The sequence below is a fragment of the Urocitellus parryii genome, chromosome 9 (genome assembly GCF_045843805.1).
Source record: "Urocitellus parryii isolate mUroPar1 chromosome 9, mUroPar1.hap1, whole genome shotgun sequence".
Lineage (NCBI taxonomy): Eukaryota > Metazoa > Chordata > Mammalia > Rodentia > Sciuridae > Urocitellus > Urocitellus parryii.
In genome coordinates, this window is record NC_135539.1 from 21037956 (window position 1) to 21060669 (window position 22714).

The 22714-nt window shown below is 45.7% G+C and overlaps 1 protein-coding gene across 2 annotated transcripts in view; it reads left to right on the plus strand.

The window, feature by feature from the left end:
* The window catches only part of Itgal (integrin subunit alpha L), a 43576-nt gene extending 25853 nt beyond the window's left edge, over positions 1 to 17723 (plus strand). Inside the window, exons 19-31 of one of the 2 annotated variants that reach the window (XM_026400347.2) lie at positions 2033 to 2089; positions 2188 to 2258; positions 2769 to 2910; positions 4844 to 4954; positions 5345 to 5424; positions 5516 to 5602; positions 7094 to 7169; positions 11083 to 11196; positions 11433 to 11489; positions 12074 to 12172; positions 12572 to 12667; positions 13255 to 13365; positions 16010 to 17723. In XM_026400347.2, coding sequence (XP_026256132.2) covers positions 2033 to 2089; positions 2188 to 2258; positions 2769 to 2910; positions 4844 to 4954; positions 5345 to 5424; positions 5516 to 5602; positions 7094 to 7169; positions 11083 to 11196; positions 11433 to 11489; positions 12074 to 12172; positions 12572 to 12667; positions 13255 to 13365; positions 16010 to 16180 — 1272 coding nt within the window. In that variant the 3' untranslated portion in view covers positions 16181 to 17723. The remainder of the gene's footprint in view (positions 1 to 2032; positions 2090 to 2187; positions 2259 to 2768; positions 2911 to 4843; positions 4955 to 5344; positions 5425 to 5515; positions 5603 to 7093; positions 7170 to 11082; positions 11197 to 11432; positions 11490 to 12073; positions 12173 to 12571; positions 12668 to 13254; positions 13366 to 16009) is intronic. The other variant, XM_026400348.2, reaches the window with a different exon arrangement.
* Positions 17724 to 22714: the final 4991 nt, after the last annotated feature.

Sequence of the window (22714 nt, forward strand, 5' to 3'; positions counted from 1 at the left end):
GTCAGCATCCTCGGTTCCTTCTGAATTGCATCTTCATCTTCTTTCTTCGTCACCTTCTTTGTGCCTTCATGTGCTCAAAGTTGCATGGACTCTACCCATCCCATTTGTGACTTGCCAAGGAAGACAGAAGAAATATGTCTTTAAGAACAGTTCCTCGGGCTGGGGATGTGGCTCAAGCGGTAGCGCGCTCGCCTGGCATGCGTGCGGCCCAGGTTCGATCCTCAGCACCACATACCAACAAAGATGTTGTGTCCGCCGAGAACTAAAAAATAATAAATATTAAAAAAAAAAGAACAGTTCCTCAAAAACCACAAAAGACTTTCACTTACATCTCATTGGTTGGAACTAGGCCATGTGATCTAACAAAAAGTGGAGGCTCTGTTTGAAAAGCAACAGGTGAGGAAGGATATGTGGGTACCACCAGCAGCCTCAGCCATAGGTATTAATTAAATGCCAAACTATGTAGTATAGATACTCAGGGAAAAAGAGACATGAGGTCAGTCAAAGTCAAAAAAAGACTTCCTGGAGGAAATGACATTGGTACTGGGTCTTGCAAATGAGTAAACTTTAGGTAGATGGAGAAGAGGGGAAAGGTATGGTGGAGATATCAAAGGACATGAAGAGATAGACTTTACTTCTGGCACAAAGGCAGCTGGTCAAGTTCAAGGTCTAGACCACCATTTGGCGCATGGCTCAAATGGGTGGTGGAGAGCTGTGTGTGAATGTTGAGGGTATATGGGGAGCAGTCAGCAGAGACCACTAGGACCCCAGACCCTCAAGGAAGAATCTAGAGATTTCATGGCAGGTGATCTGAAGTCAGAGGAGGCTGACTTTCTGGGGCCCCCATTACCTTTAGAATGAAGTCCCAACTCTACCATGGCCCACAAGGCTCTGCCTCCCTGCCCTTCTGATGCATGGCACTCCAGCAAGTCTGAGCACCTTTCCGCTCCTTGAAGGAGCACAGTCTGTCTTGCCTCTGGGCCTTTGTATACACTATGCTTTCTTCCTCTCCATTCTCTCCATCTGGCTCCCTCCTTTAATGTGTCAGTCATCTTTCCATTACTGTAACAAATACTTGAGACAATCGACTTATAAAGAGGAAACGTTTATTTTGGCTTGTGGTTTTGGAGGTTTCAGTTCCTGATCCGTTGACCCTGTTATTTTGGGCCTGGGGTGACGTACCACATCATGGTGGAGCACACAGCAGAGTGACCTATTACCCTCATGATTGCCAGAATCAAAGAAAGAGAGACAAGGGGCTGGGATCCTAATATCTCCTTCAAAGGCACAATCCCAGTGACCTAACTGCCTCCAACTAGGTCCCACCTCTTAGAGGTTCCACCGCCCCCCAGTTGCTCTATGGACTTTAACACATGGCCTTTGGGGGACATTTCAGGTCTACACTATAGAATTTAGATTTCAGTCAGAATGCAAGTTTCAGGAAGTTTCAGGAACTTCAGGAAGTTTCCTTGATCCCCAAGTCTGAGATAGGAGTCCTTTCTCCACGCTCTGAACATACCCTGAACTTGTCTGGTCATAACTTTGACTCATAGTTAAAAAAGCGGGGCGTTTCTCCTTCCAGAACAGGAGGACAGGCAGCATGTCTGTTTGTCCTTTGGTATATAACCAGTGACCAGCATGGGGCCAGGTCTGGAGTAGAAACGAGGAAAATGTTGGAAAAATCAGCCTTGAACTTCTAAGAGCTGGAGAGTCACTTTAGGGGGAGAAGGAATTGGCAGAGGAGAACCCCAAGAAAGTTTACCCTCTCTGAACCTCAGATTGGCAGGCAGGTGAATTCTGGGGCTGTGCAGCCAGGATCCCCTGTCAAGGAAGAAATGGTGAGGCTGCTTTGGCCTCGATTTCTTGTCCATAGGAGGGAACGGGTCACCCCGAGCCTCTGGCTCCCATTAGGTAGCTGCCGCCAGACAGCTGCACACACAGGCAAGGGCTGAGGCTGGAGTGAGGCCAGTCCCACCTTTACTAGTCCTGCTGCTTCAACTGAGCTCCCCTGTCCTCCTCCCTCTGTGCACAGCAGGACAAGGACTTGCAGCCCATTCTGAGACCCGCCCCACACTCTGAGACCAAGGAGGTAAGAGGGGAGGAGGGGCAGATGCCAAGGCCTGGGGTCGGGCTCCAGCTGGGTCTGGAGCCAGAGAGCCTCCCAGTCCTTTCTTCTTGGCCTTTCAGATCCCTTTTGAGAAAAACTGCGGGGAGGACAAGAAGTGTGAGGCTAACCTGGAGCTGTCCTCCGCTGACAGGTCTGGAAGACTTCCTCCCACTCCCACCTCCAGCCTTCCCTTCAATTCCGTCTTGTGTCTTTCCTTTTCTTGGTACCAAGGAGTGAACTCAGGGGTGCTCAACCACTGAGCCACATCCCCAGCCCTTTTTAATATTTTATTTAAAGACAGGGTCTTGGTGAGTTGCTTAGGACCTTGCTAAATTGCTAAGGCTGGCTTTGAACTCGCCATCCTCCTGTCTTAGCCTCTCGAACTGCTGGGATGACAGGTGTGCACCGCTGCGGTCTCCTGGGCACATTCTCGATCTTTCTGATGCAGCAGCTCCCATGTGCTGGGAAAAAACACTGGACTTAAGACACCCCTCTTCCTGCACACTGCCTCTGAGAAATGCGGGTACCTTGTGGAGAACTCAAGTGCATAGGAGCTCATTTTGTGTGGCCTTACAAATCTTTCAGTTCTAAAGTCCCCACCCCGATCCTATTTCCTTCAATCTTGGTTCCTATAACTTTTCTCTGATCCCCTCACCCTCAGACCCACAGTCCTGCGTCTGACGCCATCTGCCAGTCTGACTGTGGGGTGGACACTGAATAACTCGGGAGAAGATGCTTACTGGGTCCAGCTGAACCTGAGCTTCCCCAGGGGACTCTCCTTCCGGAAGGTGAAGGTGCTCAAGGTGAGCCTGAGGGCAGCACCTACCTGCTGCTCTGATTCCCACCGCCTCTACTCCATCCTACATCCTGAGCAGTTGGCAGCAGCTTGCAGAGGAGGACGTGAGTGTCATATCTGTGTTCCCAGCCTGATGGTCCCCCTTGAGCTCTGTGATCGGAGGTACAAAGTTTACCCTCTCTGAACCTCAGATTCCACAACCAAAAATGAGACTGGGGACACTCAGGGGGTTAGTGAGAGGGTCATACAAAAGGAGCATGTGGAAGAGACTCAGGGGCCATGTCCCCCATGCAGTCGGTGAGCAAGATGGACAGTTGAGTGAGATGGATCCGCCTCCCTGGTAGAGGCTATCAGAGTGATTTTGAGCAATGTCCTGGAGTGTTTGACATAATAAAAGTAATATATGATCACAATGGAAATTTGAAAATTACAGAGAAGTTTAAAGAAGACCATGATATCTACTTCTACAACTCAGCAATTGCTACCCTTCCCCCGCCCCTTTGTCCCAGGGATTGAACCCAGGGATGCTTAACCATTGAGTTACATCCCCGGCTCTTTTTATTTATTTTTGTATTGGTTCTTTTTAGTGAGACATTTTGATAAAATTATACATTCACAGAATATATCTTATTCTAATTAGGACCGATCCCAGTCTTGTGGATATACATGACGTACGTCACTGTGGTATATTCATATATGTACATGGGAAAGTTATGTCAGATTCTTTCCACTGTCTTTCCTATTGCTATCCTCCCTCCCTTCCTTTCATTCTAATCCTCTGAACTTCTGTTCTTCCCCTCCCAGCATGGTGAGTTAGCTTCCACATATCAGAGAAGATATTCACCCCTTGTTTTAGGGGGATTGGTTTATTTCACTTAGCATGATAGTTTCCAGATTCATCCCTTTACTGTCAAATATCATAAAGTCTTCTTTATGGCTGAGGAGTATTTCATGGTGCATATATACCACATTTTCTTTCCTTTTTATTTTTTATTTTAAGACAGAGTCTTGGGGCTGGGGATGTGGCTCAAGCGGTAGCGTGCTCGTCTGGCATGCGTGCGGCCCGGGTTCGATCCTCAGCACCACATACAAACAAAGATGTTGTATCCGCCAAATACTAAAAAATAAATATTAAAAATTCTCTCTCTCTCCCTCTCTCTCACTGTCTCTCACTCTCTCTTTAAAAAAAAAAAAGACAGAGTCTTTTTAAGTTGTTGAGGGTCTCACTAAGTTGCTGAGGCTGGCCTTGGAACTTGTGATCCTCCTGCCTCAGCCTCCTGAGTCACTGGGCTTACAGGTGTGTGCCACTATGCCTGGCCAATTAATACTTTAACCTTTTAGTGTTCATCCTTTTTACTTTTCTATATATAGTTTCATATATGCATATGTACATAGGTGTTTATTATATATTATCTGTTTATTTATACACATACACAGTGCTGTGTACTTATTCTTTTTTTTTTTTTTTTTGGTGGTACTAGGGATTGAACCCAGGGCATTCTGCATGCTATGCAAGTGCTCTCCCACTGAGCTACACCCCCACATTGGGTACTTTTTCTGTATTTGTTTTAACTAATTGACATTTTTGCCCTCCACATAGTTATTCCCCCGCCCATGTTTAAAAAAATTTTTTATGGTGTTAAATATACACAATATGACTCTGCCCTTTAGGTCTGGGTTATTTCACTTAGCATAATGTTTTTGTTTGGAGTTGGTTTTTGTTTTTTCGAGGCAGGAGCTCACTGTGTTGCCCAGGCTCGGCTCCACCTCCTGGTCTCTAACAGTCTCCTGCCTCAGATTCCTGGGTAGATAAAAAAAAAAAAAAAAAAAAAACTACAGCACACACCAGCATCTGACTCTGCCCTGACAGAGCAGGGGTCCTGGAGGAGGTTGATGACCCCTGGGGAACCCTGACCCCTGGTCTCCCTTCTCACTCCCAGCCGCACAGCCAGATGCCTGCGAGCTGTGAGGAGCTTCCGGAGGAATCCAGACTCCTGCCCAGGACCCTTCTGTGCAACGTGAGCTCTCCCATCTTCAAAGCAGGCAGCTCGGTGAGTGAAGTGTGTGCTTGAAACCCAGCAGCCAGGGGGCCCTGAGCTGGAGGAGGGGAGGTAGACTTTGGCTCTGAGGAAGGGGGCAGGTGATTAGCCAGGAAGCCAGTCCCTACCCCAGGGGGCATGTGTAGGAGCTGTTCTCTGTCATGTTAGAAAGCCTGGACCTTGGACGCAGACAAAATGGGCCTGGGTTATTCGTTTTGTGACCATGGGCATTTTGAACCATCTGGATCCTTGGTTTTCTCATCTGTACAATGGGGATGAAGTCCTTAGCCAAATGTTTGGGATGTAGGGAGCACCTGCAGGGGTCACTGCAGTCGTGGTGACTATGCTGGGGGCCATGAGGTGTTCAGACTGCTCCTGAGGCCCCCTGTCCTTCCCTGCTAGGTTGGTATCCAGGTGATGTTTAATACGCTGCTGAACAGCTCCTGGGAGGACTTTGTCGAATTGCACGCCACTGTGAACTGGTGAGCAGGTCCTCAGTGGGTCCCTGCCAGCATCGCCCCCACCCAGGCCTGGCCAAGCCCATCTAACTCCCTCTGCCTTGCCCTGATGTAGTGAGAATGAGGACCCGCTCCTCCTGGAGGACAACTCGGCCACCACCAGCATCCCTGTCCTGTACCCCATCAACGTGCTCATCAAGGAGTGAGTCCTTCTGTGTTGTGTTGCCCCCACTCCCACCTCAGCCTTCCCACCCAGTCTTGATGCCCATGAGCTCCCTGCCCACGCACCCTTCCTTTTCTTTTATTTATTTTTTCTTTTTTGATTCCGGTGATAGAACTCAGAGGTGCCCTACCACTGAGCTACATCCCCAGTTCTTTTTATTAATTTGAGACACCGTGTCTCTAAGTTACTGAGACTGGCCTTAAGCTTGAGATCCTCCTGCCTTAGCCTCCCAAGCTGCTGGAATTACAGGCATATGCCACTGTGCCTGGCTTCTCTTCCTTTTCTAGAGCTTGGGGCAGCACAGTAATTAGAACTGATCCCAGCCACAACCCCTGTGGTTTTCCACATTCCAAAAATGGAGGGTCCTCTAAGAACTCAGGTCAGCATTAATTGATGGAATTTAAAACTTCACAGCAGCTGCCTGGTGTCAGATGCTATGCCAGAGGCACTGCATGGCTGTTTGCTTTCCCTGGAGCTTTTAACACCTCCATGGGGAAGCTGTACCTCTCTCCATTCGACTAATAAACAAACTGAGGCTCAGAGAAGAAAGGCACTTGCCCAAGGTCATATAGCCAGGAAGCACTGGAGCCAGGGTCTCAACTTTGTCTGGCTCCAAAGCCACAGCTCTTAGCTGGTATTAGCTGTGCTAGAGTCTCTCTCTTCCTGGGCTCAGCAGTGCTGGAAGAGATTAAAGTCCCCACCATGACCCCTGCCCTCAGGGAGCTTACAGTCAAGCCAGAGAAACCAAACTCCTGCACCCCTAGAACCAGTGAATCTTAGAATGCTGGGGCAGGAAGGACTCACAGGGAACTCTAGTTGGACTTTCTAGTTTATAGAGAAGAAAATCAGAAAAGTTGAGGGGCTTTTTCAGATTGGCTCAGTGAGATAAGGACAGGTGCAGTATCTGAGTTCAGGTCTCTGATACTTTTGGCCATAAATTCCAACTTGATATAAAATTATGAGCCACTCAAGGTCAGGGTAAGTGGGGGAGAGGCAAAAGATTGATGAAGATGAGGTGTGCAGGGGAGCAGAAGGAAGGCAGTCTGGACATGGGAGCTTGGCCCTGATCCTCCCAGGCAGCAGGGAGCTATGGACCGGTTCTGAGTAGTAGCATCAGGATCAGAGAGATATCTGGAAGAGCCGGCCACATGCACTGGAAACATGGGGTGGAGGAGGGGTGCAGAGGCTGACGTGGTTATCAAGATAAGCAGAGCTCAGAGGATTGGGGAGACACTGATGAGGTGACACTCAGCACAGAGACCACAGCCCCCAAAGCATGGCCCTGCCCACTAGGCACCTGTCCTATCTCTCCACTGTGGGGCTTTGGGCAAGAGGCTGGCCTTAGTTTCCAAAGAACTCAATGAGATGGTGCCTTTGTAATCCCTAGCCCCTTGCTGACCGTTTAGAGGCTTCCTAGAGTTCTGGATGACGTCTCCTCCACCCTCAATTTCTGCTCTTCTCTCTCTACAGCCAGGAAAACTCTACCCTCTATGTCAGTTTCACCCCCAAAGGTCCCAAGATTCACCAAGTCCAGCACATCTACCAGGTATGAATCTCAAAGGGGGAAGGGTCCTTATAGACCTGAACATATTCATTCAGGCCTGCCCTGGGGATGAAGTTTGCATAAGCCAATTAGACACAGTCTATCCTCAGTGGATCCAAGTCTGTCATCCTGCCTATAGAGCTTCACAGCCTCTACTTAAATGCTTCCACCAGTAGCAGCAGGCTCACTACTGCCTTTCCACCACTGGACACATCATTTATGGGATCAGAACTTGAGAACTAGGACTCTGAGAGAGAACCTATATTTTTGCTCAAGCATTTAATGAACTGCTGTTCTACTTTAGGTACCTTGCTTGGTGCTGGGTCCCTGCCCATCACCAAGCCTAAGTTCTGCGACTGGTGCCTGATTCATACACCTGTGTCACTCACACTCCAGCCTATAAGGCCCTATTTGATAGTCATTGCCATTTTTATTGAACAGATGAGACAGGTCAGTACTTGCCCAAGTCACACGGCTCCTAGGGGAAGCGATTGGATTCAGGCTTGCATTTGAATACCCAAATCCATGTGCTAAACCTCCAAATTCATGATTTGTCATTGCTCCTGCAATATGGTCATTGCCGGGCAGTGATTCCCACCCCGAACCCTCACCACCCCCCACCATCCCCATTTAGGGTTTCCTTATAGGTGACCTCAAAGGGAGTAGGAGGCATTGACTAAGTCAAGAGCATTTTCATTTTACTTTTTAGGATAAATATAATCCAGTACAGTACCGTGCAGAGGAGTGTAGTAAACTTTGCATACAATTGCTATCTTGCAGCTTTGGTCTCCACATGTTCCAAGCCAAATTTGTCATCTTCCCCTAAGTCAGCATTTCCTCTGACTTGCTCGGAATCCTTTTAAAGCACCAGCTTTTCCTCAAGTAGATTTGCCAAGTCTGCATGAATTTCTCTTCCTCTGTGCCTAGTCCCACTGTTCTATAGTCTGTATCCCTTTTCTCTTTGCCCCCTGATACTGCTCAGACTCAGTTTCTCATCTTCTTGCAACTGGACTGTTGAAACAGGCCCTAAGATTTGAGACAGGGAGATAGAGCTCTATGGTAGAGCACTTGCCCATCATATGCTGAGCCCTGAGTTCTATTCCCAGCACCTCAATAAAATAAAATAAATAAAGTTGCATACAATTTCAATGTGGCTAGTAAGGCCTAAATAGCCCAGCATTAAGAATTATTAAAAAATTTAAAAATTTGAGGGGCTGGGGATGTGGCTCAAGCGGTAGCGCGCTCGCCTGGCATGCATGCGGCCCGGGTTCGATCCTCAGCAACTCATATAAACAAAGATGCTGTGTCTGCCGAAAAAAACTAAAAAATATATATTAAAAATAAAAATTTGAGACAGGCCCTACATGGGGCCTGACCTGCCTTTCTGAACTTCTTCCATTCTATGCCTCTTTCAATCTACTCTTTCCTCAGCTACCACCATGATTCTCCATCATCTAGTTGACAGTACCTTGACTCCTCATGCTCAGGCCTTCTGGGTCCCATAGTTGGATCCCAATATGATGGCAGGATTCTCCCCATGTCTCCTTTCCACTCTCCAACCAATCACACTCACCTGGTACAGTTCTAACTCTCCGTATCTTCTCCTTCTGCATACCCTCCCATCTTTACCTGTGAAAACCCTGGCAGACTCTCAGAGTTAAGTTCAATTGCTGCCTCTGACATTAGGCCTTTTCGAGTTACTTTAACTGATACTTTAAGTACCCACCAATGTTTGTTGAATGAATAAACAATAGAACCCTTCATACTGGATATATATTTCCCTGCTTGACCTCCCTGAGACATATTGGTGCCACTTCTGTGTCACTTTCTTATACATTCTGGGTCTCCAGCCCTAGTACAGGTAGCTTTTTTAAATAAAAAGTATCCAAGAGCTGGTCATGGTGGCACACACCTCTAATCCCTGTAATCCCAGCAACTCAGGACACTGAGGCAGGAGAATCACAAGTTCAAGACCAGCTTGGGCAATTTAGCAAGACCATCAGCAAATTAATACCTGGTCTCAAATTTAATTTTAAGTTTAAATTTTTTAAAAAAGGACCAGGGTATATATAGCTCCATGCTAAAGTGGACTTAGATATTCAATCCCCAGGACCTAAAAAGTAAAATAAAATAAAATAATTAAATAAAAGCCAGATATTTTAGTCAGCGTTTTTTGGTGCTGTGACCAAAAGACCAGACAAGATCAAAGTGGAGAAGGAAAAGTTGATTTAGGGTTCACGGTTTCAGAGGTCTCAGTCAGTAGACTGCCAACTCCACTGTCCTGGGGCCCAAGATCAGGCAGAAGATCAAGGCAGAAAAAAGGAAAGCAACCCAGGACCTGACAGTCAGTAAGCAGAGAGTGCTCTGCTCACCGAGGACAAAATATATACCCTGAAGGCACACCCTCAGTGAACCACATCCTCCAGCCACACCCTGCCTGCCTATGGTTACCACAGTCATCCCTACCAGTGGGTTAACGCACTGATTAGGTTAAAGTTCTCATAACCCAATTATTTCACCTCAAACTCTCTTGTATTGTCTCATACCTGAGTTTATTTGGGACACCCGAAATCTAAACCAGGCAGCTCCTGCCTATAATCTCAGAGACTCCGGAGGTTGAGGCAGGAGGATTGCAAGTTTGAAACCAGCCTCAGCAATTTAGTGAGGCCCTAAGCAATTGAATGAAACCCTGTCTCAAAAAAAAAAAAAAAAAAAAACCCAAAAAACAGATTTGGGGATGTAGTGTTAAACCACGATGCAAAGATAAGACCACCGACTCCAATTTTAAATCAAATTAAAGCAAGCTTGTAATTCTGACTAGCTGGGACAGTCCCTCTCCCGAAATCAATGGGATAGAAGACAGCACTCCAGCTATCTAGGCACAGTTTTATAGCACAAAAAGTTGCAAAAGGGGGGTGTCTTGGGCACTTACAGATAACAGGATTTTGACAAGCATAATACAAAGGCAGGTAGCAAGTTAATGAGTAAATGTAAATCCCAACATCAGGATTTATGAGGGGCCATTAGTGTTTCAGAGAGGGTGGTTATCTGGCCAGGGAAAGCCAGAATTTATGAGGCGTCACTAAGGTTTCCGAGGGGGTTGTTATCTGTTCAGGGAAAGCCAGGCCTGGGCGAGTTCAAGGCTCGGGCAGGCATTCCAAGCCAGTTTAAAACATCAAAATACGGCCAGGCTAAATAGAAATCCTAATATTTTACAGAAAACAGAATGATTCTTTTATAACTTTTGACAAGATGGCTCCTAATTTTAAGAATGAATTAGGCTAGGTTTAGCAATAGCTCAGTGGTAAAGTCCCTGGGTTCAATTCCCAGGATCCCCCCACACACACCAAAAAAAAAAAAAAAAAAAACCTACTTTTCTGGCTGGGGTTGGCTAGCTCAGTGGTAAGAACATATATTTTAGCATGTGCAGGGCCCTGAGTTCAATTCCCAGCACCTAAACAAAAGCACAAAACTACCTTTTTTTTTTTTTTCAGCCTGCTAAGTACTAGACACCACGTCAAGCAATAAGGAATAGGAGATGAAATAAGACATTGCCTCTGTAGTCAGGAAGTTCAAGGTCTAGTGGAGTTTGAGACACAGAAACAGAAACTTTGCCATCCTCCCAGGGATGACCAGTGCTGTGGGACACAGGAGAAAGAAACTGCCCTCTCTTTGGGGTAGCAGTAAAACCTTCAGAGAGGATAATGGGGCAGGGCCTAGCAGGTGTGTGAGGGTTTGCCATGTGAAGAGCAGAGAAGCCACACTGAAAAGCTGTGAGAGCGGGCCAGGGGTGGGTCATCAGTGCCCAGTGCCCACAAATAGTGGACTCATCCAGTGAGGACCGCAGGGCACTGGGGTGGAGTGGCAGTTGGCGTGGTTGGTATTCAGTCTCTGAAGTCCCCGTCCTCTATGCCAGGTGAGGATCCAGCCTTCTGTTCATGATCACAACATGCCAACCCTAGAGGCCTTGGTTGGAGTGCCACAGCCTCACAGCGAGGGGCCCATCACACACCAGTGGCACGTACAGATGGTGAGTGCTGCCCAGGGAAGGGGGCTGCCCAGGCCTGTGGGTGAACTTGTCCTGGGTTCAAAGCTTGGAGCTGGTTATGGGAAGCGGGTAAGGATGGAGGGATCCAAGTCCCATAGACTCAGCGATGTCTAAAATAACTAAGGGCCAGTTGGGGAAGAAAACTGGAATGCTAATGTCTTTACTCGGGTGGGAAAGAGGCCCCAGACCAACTGGAGACCCCACATCTTCATTCCTAGGATCCTCCTGTCTCCTGCCATCGTGAGGAACTGAGAAAGTTGCCCAGTGCAGCTGAGGTATGAGCATGTGAGCTAAGAAACTGGGCTGGGGCCAGGCACAGAGGTGCACTCCTGTAATCCAGGAAGCTGAGGCAGGAGGGTCGCAAGTTCAGAACCGGCTCTCAGCAACTCAGCGAGATCCTGTCTCTAAATAAAATGTGAATACAAAATGTAAATAAATAAATATAAATTTATAAATTTTACAAATATGAAATATAAATAAAATAAAACATAAAATAGGGCTGGGGATGTGGCTTAGTCGTTAAACACCCTTGGGTTCAATCCCCTGTACTGCTCCCCCACCCCCCCCCCAGAAAAAGAAATAGCAAGGGAAAGAAAACAAATTTAAATTTTTTTAAAACTTTAAAAATAAGAAAGGCTGGGGATATAGCCCAGTGGTAGAGAACCCCTGAGTTCATCCCTGGTACCACAAAAATGGGGGTGGGGTAGGGGTGTAGCTCAGTGGCAAAGCCCCCTGGGTTTAATCTCTGGTACAAAAAAAAAAAAAAGAAAAAAAAAAGGAAAGAAATCAGTCTGTGGTTGGGTAGTATGCAAAGAGACAATAGCCCTCTCTGATACCCCTGTATTCCTGACCCCGTCAGCCTTGTCTCCCAAGAGTCCTGTTCCACTGCCCATTTGTCTTCAGTCAGGAGATCCTCGTCCATGTTACCGGGACCATGGAGCTGGTGGGCGAGATTGAGGTACCACCTACTCAAAACTGGTGATGGGGAGTAGTCAGGGCCTAGGAGCCTCCGTGGGTGGTGGTAGTGCATGGGAACTCCCCCAAATGTCTACTTCTATTTTTCTTTCTGTCTGGATGAAAAATTCCCCAAGTTTAGACAGTCGCAGATGAAAGAGAACTATGGTTTGCTTGATATTTGCAGGGCTGTTTTTGTGAGTCTACGGAAGGGGATGTTCTTGATGGGAAAAACCTCCCTTCCAGCAATGAGGAGGTGCCCATGGTAGAGAACTGGGTAGAGGAGGGTCACCCCACTGATCCCACTCCCCTCTTCTCCCCTTTGTGTTGAAGTGGGGGCAGAAGTCTGTGAGTTCTCCGTCCTTGTTCTCCTGGTACTGATGTCTCCTCACCCTTCCAACAGGCCTCTACCACGTTCAGCCTCTGCAGCTCCCTCTCCATCTCCTTCAATAGCAGCAAGCACTTCCACCTGTATGGCAGCAACGCCTCCATGGCCCAGGTATCTACCTGCTTAGAAGTTCCAGGAACAGGCAGCAGAGGGCTTTCAGGCCAGCTACACACACCCACAACCCCAGTCAAAATCATCTGCCCAGGGGAATCATCCATCCCACTTGTGTGCAAGCAGACCCCAAGGTCAACCCTCTGAGATGAGGTAGACTCAGGTGTCAGCTAAAGATCAATCGGATGGCAGTTTAGCAAAGGGTCACCAGTCCAGCAGTGAACATAGAGAGGGTGTTCAGAGCAGTACAGAGGTTCAGAGAGTGATCATTGAGAAGTGTAGACAGCCCCACAGATGAATCTTAAAGCAGAAGCAGAAGTCAGATTCAGATTTGAATGCTGAGCTGAGATTCTGGCACTGTGTGCTGGGGCTAATGGGAAGCCATATAAGTCTTTGGGAAGACTGTGGTGTGGGGTTGACCAAGCCACTGTGGTGACTATAGTGGGTGACACATTTGAGAGAGGGGGTCTAGAGCCAGAGTCCAGTGCTCCAATAAGCCCAGATGGACATGGTAAGACTGGGGACTGGGTGGTATGGGAGCTTTTAGGGATGGGAAGGCTTGCACTCAGCTGCCCCTCCTCCCCCAGGTCCTCATGAAGGTCGACGTGGTTTACGAAAAGGAGATGCTCTATCTGTATGTGCTGAGTGGCATTGGAGGGCTGCTACTACTGCTACTAATTTTTGCAGCGTTATACAAGGTAGGAACTTCTGGGAGGAATGGGCATTGCCAAGACTGGGGGATGCCCTTTGGCAGGAGCCAGGGAGGAGACCACTGTGTTCAGGGAGCATTAGAGCCAGAAAAGGTGTCAACTTATCTCCTCTTTCTGCAGATAAGGCTACTGAGGTCTTAAAGAGCATGTGAGGTTTTTTTCCCACTATTGCTCAGTCCAGCACTGGCAGAGCCAGGACTAGGTACCCTAGAAAGGAGGGACAAGGATGCCCATGTAGCAGGGCCTCCTGGTGCCAAGTTCCATAGTACAGAGGCATATGCCAAAATATGGTCCCTGTCTTCCCAAAGGGAAGGCATAATGAGTGCCATACTGGGGACCTGTGTACTCTGGAACCTGTCACACAGGCACCTCACTCAGGCTGGGAGGGCCTGGGAAGTCCTCCTAAGAGAGGTGGCATTTTGTTGGGATTTGAAGAATGACTAGAAGATAGAGATGAAGAGTGAAGGACATATGATCCAGGTAAAGAACCTCAAATATTACAGAAAAGAGAGCACAGAAAATCAAAGTTTCTCTCTAATTCCATTCCCAGAGGGTTGTCATAAACTCCCATTTTTGTTTTTATTCCTTCAAATTCCGATTTCATTGTTAATATATGTGTGCATGTGAGTGTAAGAGAAAAGAAGGGCTGGGGTTGTGGCTCAGTGGTGGAGCACTTGCCTCACATGTGTGAGACATTGGGTTTGATCCCCAGCACCACGTAAAAATAAATAAATAAGTAAAGGTATTGTGTCCATCTACAACTAAAAAATATTTTAACAAAGAGACGAGAAATTTTATGTGTGTATAGGTGAAGAACACAAATGGAGTAATACTGTAAAGACTTCTTGGGAGCTTGTGTTTTCCACTTAACTCTCTCTCTCTGTCTCTCTCTCTCTCTCTCTCTCTCTCTCTCTCTCTCTCTATATATATATATATATATATATATATATATATATATATATATATATATAATTTTTTTTGGCGGGGGTGGGGGTACTGGGGATTTAGCCCAGGGGTGCTTTACCACTGAGTCACATTCCCCCAGCTCCCAGCTCTTTTTACTTTTTATTTTGAGGCAGGAGCTCACTAAGTTGCTTAGGGCTTTGCTAACAGATGAAGCTGGCCTTGAACTTGCAATCCTCCTGCCTCAGCCTCCCAAGCCACTGGGATTACAGGCATGCACCACTGTGCCTGGTATCTACTTGATACTACATCTTGATGTTCGTCAGCTTTACCTCCTGCTTTTGAACTTGGCTAGTTTTCTAATATCTGGATGTCCCATTTTTTATTTAACAAGTTCCTATTTTGTTTTTTAGTTTTCTCATACTGGGGATTGAACCCAGAGAAGCTCTACCACTGAGTCTCCCAGCCCTCTTTGTTTTTTTTTTTTTTTGTTTTGTTTTGTTTGTTTGTTTGTTTGTTTTGTTTTGTTTTTCAATATTTTGAGATGTGGTCTTGCTAAGTTGCCCAGACTGGCCTTGAACTTATGATCCTCTTGTCTAAGCCTCCCAAGTCACCAAGATTAAACAAGTTCCCTATTGATGAGCAATGAACATTTGGATTGTTTCTCATTCCCGTCTGTTTCAACCAATGTGACAAAGACTCTTTTTACCAATATCCTTGCACATTCATTCAAATATTTTTTAGACTTAATTCCTAGAAGTGAAAGCACTGGGGAAAATATATGTATGTTTTGAGCTTTCAACAAGTGTGTACATATAATAAACACTATATAAGTGTTGGCTCTTCATGTTTGTTACTAAATACTGTCAAATAACTGGTCAATGGGCTGGGGAATAGCTCAGTGATAGAGCACTTGCGTAGTGTGTGGGAGGCCATGGGTCAATCCCCAGCACTGGGAGAAAAAAAAGACACTCATTTAAAAGATTGAAACATGACATTTTGATGAGCCAAAAGAATGAAGTACTAGTGCTGGAGATGTAGCTGTACTGTAGCTCAATGGTAAAGTGCTTGCCTAGAACTCATGAGGCCCTGGGTTTAATCCCCAGCACTGCAGAAAAAAAGAGTGAACTACTAAACTTAAAGTTTTTAAAAGTATTTCCAGCCAGGCAGGGTGGCACACACCTGTAGTCCCAGCAACCCAAGAGGCTGAGGAAGGAGGATCACAAGTTCAAGACCAGCCTGGGCTATTAACAAGACCCTGTCTCAAAATAAAAAATAAAAATTAGGCTGAGGTGGTTAGGGTTATGCTCAGTGGTAGAACACTTGCCTCACATGCATGAGTTACTGGGTTCGATTCTCAGCACCGCATATAAAATGAATGAATAAAATAAAGGTCCATCAACAACTAAAAAAAAAAAAATTGGGCTGGGGATGTGACTCAGTGGTAAAGCACCCTGGGTTCAATCCCCAGTAACAAAACAAAACAAAACAAACAAACAATATGAATGGCTGGGCATGTAGATCAATGGTAAAGCACTTGCTTAACTTGTGAGCCCCTCGGTTACATTCTCCAATACAAAAAAAGTTTTTTCAAGATTAATATGTCATATATTTTCCCCCACCAAAGAACCAAGCTTGCAGATGACAGAATGTCTTCACACGTTGTTGGAGCTGACTGGTCCAAAATGCTGCCTGGACTTTCATTCACTCAGTATCTGTCTTCCTTCAGGTTGGATTCTTCAAAAGGAACCTGAAGGAGAAGATGGAAGCTGATGGAAATGTTCCAAATGGAATCGCTGGAGAAGACTCTGGAGAAGCATCTCAGGAAAAGTCCATAGATCTGGATTGTTTAAAGCCCCTCCAGGGAGAGGAGGCTCAGGATGGAGGTGACAAGGACTGAGGTCCAGGCTTGATGCACAGAGGACTCAGAACTGAACTTAAGATTCCTGGAGCTAGTCAGCCTCTGCCTGCATTGCAGGCCTCAGTTTCCTGGTTTTGAGCATGGATCTCATTCCTGCCTGTCTCTTCTGCAGATTCACTGTGAGAATCTACAGAGGTGAGGCCTTGTGGTCCTCAGATGGTCCTGGCTCCCACCAGCCTGTCTTAGTTTCCTCCCCTGGAAGAGAATATCTGATTTAAATTGAAATTGAAATTTGAACCGCTGTCTCAGAACCTAGTGATACTCTGGCCTTCACCTTTGCCCTTGGATGTCCAGAGGCCTCAGATTGCCAGAACTTGCCCCTGTACTCTCTCCTCCTAGTGTTAGTCCCCCCCATTCTGTTGCCAGAGAGCAAATGTGATCCGTGTAACTGCATTGCTATAGCAAATGACAAAGACCACCTTCCTTAAGATGACTATCAAGGTCTTGCAGAATTGGGTCCCTACAGTTCTGGAGATGTCCTACCTCCCTTTCTAGGGCTTTCTAGGCTTCTGTTATTCCAGCCTTTCTTGGCTGCCAAGCTCCTTCCTCTCTTGCTGCATCTGCCCAGACAGCCCCCTGTGCCCGGAACATTCCTACCCTTCAGATCTCTGCCTACTTGTCATTTCCTCAAGGCAGCCCCCATCCTGGCTCAATCCAGCTCTACATTGTCCACACTTACACAATCCTGAACCTGTTCCTTGTCCCCCAGGTTGTATGTGTTCACTGCTTAATGATTTATTTAATTTTTATCTCTCAAATAGTGAACTCCATCAATGTAAGGAAAGCAGTAACTGTCCCCGTTCACCTTAGAATCATTGATGCTATCTCAGGGTAGGGCACACAGCAGGTGTTTGTCACAATTTCATTAAATTCATGATGGAACCTATGGAAAGATATAAAAAATGTTTAGACAGGCCCTTGGGAACCCTGTCAAGGCTCAGCCTTCACAGGTTCTGCCCCTCTCCTGGTTCCACAGTGCCTGCTCAGAGGAAAGCCAAGCTCAAAATGGAATGGGTTCCACTGGTGCCTTGCCACCAAGCACAGTGCCTGTACATATTTGCCCAGTAAATGTGAGATTCGGTCCAATTTTGTTTTTGTGCTGGTGCAACATTCCAGACTGGTTCAATTAGATAAACATTCCCCTTTCAACCTAAGAGGTTGCAGTTCTCCCTAAGAGGAACCAAAATGGTCAGCTCTGCCTCTTCCTTCTCTGTGACTCTCTCCTTCTCTCTCTCTCTCTCTCTCTCTCTCTCTCTCTCTCTCTCTCTCTCTCTCTCTCCCTCCCTCCCTCCTTCCTATCCTCCCTCTTTTTTTTCTTTTACCATGGTGACCCTCAGATACTGATCTGTGCCTGACCTTGTAGGTTTTATTAAAAAGAGAAGGAGAGGGGCTGGGATTGTGGCTCATCGGTAGAGTGCTCCCCTAGCACGAGCAGGACCTGGGTTCAATCCTCAGCACCACATAAAAATAAAGGCATTGTGTTGTGTCCATCTACACCTAAAAAATAAATATTTTTTTAAAAAAGGAGAGACACTGGTGGTGTAGCTCAGTGGTAGAACACTTGTCTAAAATGCATGAGGCCCTGGATTCAATCCTCAGCACCACAAAGGACAAAGAGAGAGGGGGTGGGAGGGAAAGACTGAATCAGAGAAAAGGTAGACAAGGTTAGGGGCATTTGATAATTTATTAAGATGGGAGTATAATCCAGTAATAATGGTGCATGCCTGTAATCCCAACTACTTGGGAGGCTAAGACAGGAGGATCACAAGTTCAAGGCCAGACTGAGCAACAAAGTGAGACTCTGTTTCAAAATAAACATTAGAAAAGGACTCAGTGGTATGTTTGTGCATGCTTGAGACCCTGGGTTCAGTGATCCCCCACACCTTCCTCATCTTTTATTTAGAGCAAGGATGGAAGAGGTATGGCCCTCGAGTACCTCCTTTAGAGGAGAAAGAGGGGGCCAGTCACTGCTGTCTTCCTGTGCTCAGTAGGACCCCAAGGAAATATTGAGTGACTAAGATCAGCTCCTGGTCTAGCACTGGGAAGAGAGAACATGGTGCAATATTTTGGTTCCCCAGGCAGTGACTGCCCCCTTCTGCCTAGAGAAGATGACATAAACATTCCCAAGCCTGGCATGCAAGACCCAAGATGGTCATTCAAAGCCTCCTAACCTCTCCAACCTCACCACCCATTCTCCTGGTCAAGCCCCCAAAGAACCTGGGGCTGGCCCATAAACAAGATAGCAGAAAGGAAGAACTGAGACCCATTTTCCCAGAGTGGAGAAAATGTTTAACTGCCAAGAATATCGCAGAACTAAGAACAGCACAGGAAATGATCTGCAGGGCTCATGAAAGGTAAGTCAGGTTCTTTTCATTCAGTAGGTCTTGAGGGCTTTGTGTCCAGCTCTGTCCTGGGATCTGAAGATGTAGTGATGAAAATGGCAAATCTCTGTTCTCAAGAAGTTTGTTCCAGTGGGAAAATAGTACGGTGACTTCAGGTAGTGATTAGGGCTAGGAAGAAAAGAAAGCAGGATAACAGGTTAGGGAGTGATGCAGAAGGCCGGGGGTGGTCAGGGAAGTATCTCTGAGGAGGTGATATTTTGAGACATACTTGTACACACACACAAAAAAAAAAAAAAAAAGATTGTTTTCATCGAGTCTGGAACCAAAAAAGCAAGTCTCATTTCAGGATGAGAACTGCCATCATTTGCATCTAGGAATCTCTTCTAACTGGTCCTCCCTACTTGCCTTTCTCTGCCTTTATGACTTTACACAAAATGCTCATTCCACCTCTCCTTTTCCTTTCTTCTTTTTTTTAATTTTTAATTTTTTTGTTTTGTTTTGAGATGAGGGTCTCCCTATATTTCCCCAGGATGGCCTTGAACTTCTGGACTCAAGTGATCCTCTCACTTTAGCCTTCCAAATAGCTGGGACTATGGGCACACACCACCACACCTGGATTCTACCTCTTTTCTGTCCAATACCATTTTCCTTACTTCAAAGCACTTGAGCTTTCTTCATTCACTCGATTCCATCAGCACTGAGCTTCCTCCTCACTGGGGCCCATCACGCTGCCTCTGAGCAGGCTTCTCTCCAAACTGTTAGGTCCTGCAAGGAGGATAAAGCCTCATTTGTGTCTTAGCAACACCTGCTCCTCCCCAGGGCTGGCACAAGGGGCTGTTCCATAAGTGTCCAATTCTGCGGTACTTAATATGAGGGTTCTTTTATGCTTTTAAAACTATTGAGGATTTTCCAAAGAACCATTTTTATATGGTTATATCTATTGTTATTTATTAAATTAGAAGATAAAAATGGAAAAAAAATAGTTAAAACATAAGAACATCCAAGCCCATACTCCACATGAACCATCAGAATAATGACATATGTCATTGCAAATCATAACTAGAAAATGCTGTATTTTCAAGAGAGAGTGAACAAAGAACATCTTAATATTGTTAAGGAAAATAGTCAAACTTCAGTCAGACCTGGTTTGAATTCAGGCTCTGCTGCCTCCTAGTTGTGTCCTTGGGACTTGTTTTTTCATCTGTAAAATGGAAATAAAAATTACACACACACACACACACACACACACACACACACACTTCAGAGCTTCTGTGAGCATTAAATGAGATGACATTTGCAAACTGCTTAGCAATGTTCCTAGCCCATATATGCTTATTAATGGTAGTGGATGGCAATGGTTTTCCTTGTGCAGGCTGTAGCAGAAAGCCAAATAGAGAGACCTAATCTGGAGTTGGAGTTCTCCCACTAGCTTGCTGTGTGATCTTGGGAAAGAAACTTGCCCTTTCTGGTTTTTTTCCCTACTCTGGAAGTTTCTCAGGAGCTGTCATAGAAGAGAAGGGTGGAGTTTGATCACCTAAATCCTCACCCTTATTTCATCTGCTTTTATATACAATGGACCTTTTATCCACAAACTTTATCACATCTGCCAATTCAACTAATTGTGGCTTGAAAATATTTAGGACACTGGGGATGTAGCTCACTGGTACAGCATGTGTCTCACATGCATGATGCCCTGGGTCTAATCTCCAGCACTACAAAATATATATTCAGAAAAAAATTGCATTTGTACTGAACATGTACAGATTTTTTCTTGTCATTATTCCTTAAAACAATGCAGTTTAATGACTAATTACATATATAGGTATTATAAGTAATCTAGAAATGATTTAAAGTGGCTGGGCAAGGTGGCACATGCCTGTAATCCCAGTGGCTCAGAAGGCTGAGGCAGGAGGATCATGAGTTCAAAGCCAGCCTCAGCAACTTAGCAAGGCCCTTAAGCAACTCAGCAAGACCCTGCTTCAAAATAAAATACAAAAAAGGACTGAGTATGTCGCTCAGTGGTTAAGCACCCCTGGGTTCAATCCCCAGTATCAAAAAAAAAAGTGTATGGGAAAATTATATAAGTTATATGCAAATAGTATGCCATTTCATATAAAGAACCTGACCATCCTCAGATTTTGATATCTTCAGGGGGTCCTGGAGCCAATTACCCATGGATACTGATGAATATTGAAGGTCTGTTCATACAAGCCACTTGTAATTAAATGTCACAGGTCTTGTGCCCTGGGTCTTCCAGTTTTCAAGGGTCTATAGACATGTTTGGGAGCTGAATACAAAATCAACTTCAAAATACAAAAATAAAATTATAGAATTGAAATTGAAGGGTTAAATAAATGCACAAATATGTCAGGTAGTCAGGTGCAGTACTATTAAACACTTATAGCTACGTAGTTATTTTACATGTGGTAGTTGGAATATTTTAATATTTGAAATTATGTGTGGTAGAATGTCAATACAAAAAGTCTGCATAAGCTGGGCCCTGTGGCATGCACCTGAGGCAGGAGAATCACTGGAATCCAGGAGTTTGAGGGCTGAGTGGGCAACATTTAACCCCATTAAAAATATATATAGGGGCTGGGGATGTGGCTCAAGCGGTAGCGCGCTCGCCTGGCATGCGTGCGGCCCAGGTTCGATCCTCAGCACCACATACCAACAAAAGATGTTGTGTCTGCCGAGAACTAAAAAATAAATATTAAAAAAAATTCTCTCTCAAAAAAAATATATATATATATATATATTCATCAGGTTCATAAAGGTGGGGCTGAGGAGGTAGCTCAGTGGTAGAGTGCTTATCTACCATGTGCAAGACATCTTAAGTTTGATCCCCAGTTCCCCCCCACACACACAAATTCATAAAGATCTTGAAATTATTATTAAGATTTCATTTGACAATGATGTTTTACGTTGTGTGTGTGTGTGTGTGTGTGTGTGTGTACATGCGCACACACACACACGTTGAGGATTGAACCCAGGGTGTTCTGCATGCTAAGTAAAAACTCTGCCTGGGAGCTAAAATCTCCAGCTCCTACTTCCAAAAATATTTTAGTTTGAAAACCAAACAAACTGAACTGCATAACTCTAGAGCTTGCAGATAATGAGAGACTGGTCTGAAATGTGCTCCAAGAAGTTATTTGCTCTTTGCAAGTTATAAGGCCCTGAGGATGGGTAAGGGGTTGGATCCAGAGACCCAAGAGATTTAAATATGCCTGTGTAACCAAGCTGCTGGAGAGAGTCAGAGCCACATAGATATAATCTGAATGTCACATCTGCCTCTTAGCCACAGAGTAACTTTAAGTCACTTAGCTCTATGAGTTCTTTTCTTATCTGTGAATAAAATAAGTAAACCTTCAGAGAGAACTATCAGGCCCTTAGTAGTCTTTATCTCAAAATGTGTCCAGCAGCAAGTGATTCCCCGAGTTGTGACATCTGTCCTCTCCAGCAAAGGTCACAAGAGGCCACACTTCAGATGGCACTTTCCATCCATTCCTGAGGGGCCAAGTGTTAAGAAGGCTAGGACTGGATGGAAAAGTAACACAAAAGTGGGGCAGGGACAGGGTGGTCCCAAACCAACTGGCACGGGGGCGTTAAAAAGGAAGCAGAATTGTGGCAAATTCAGCCCAGTGTGGCGGGAGGGTCATGAGAGTAAGAAAAATGGTCCAGTCTTCACACCTGATCAAATATACACTGTGCTTTGGGTGAAGCTGTGATAGCAGCTGCCTATTCTGGCCTCAGAGCCTGGACAAAGGATCTGCACAAGATAGTGGCTGGAGATTGCAGCTTAAGGGACAGAGCAACTGAGTGCTAGGAACCAAGGAGAGATGACAATCAGGGTGTTTTCTGGCCCAAGGGGAAACCCTGTGTTTAGGAAGAGCAATCTCCATAAAGTTGAAGGCTTCCTCACACCTCCCACACTGGGCCACTCTATTTGTGCAGCATGCAAAGCATGGAACAAGAACTTAGGTGGAAATCATGCCTCCTGAATTTTAGATAAGATTCCAAGGAAACACTGAACTTTATAAAAGCACTTTCCAGACAAGGCCCTAGGGCTTCACTGGCTGTTCATAGTCATGACTAGTGGCTCATGATGCCCAGGGCACTGTCCACACACTCATTTTAAGGACAAGTCTCTTTTATCACATAAGGTTTTTAT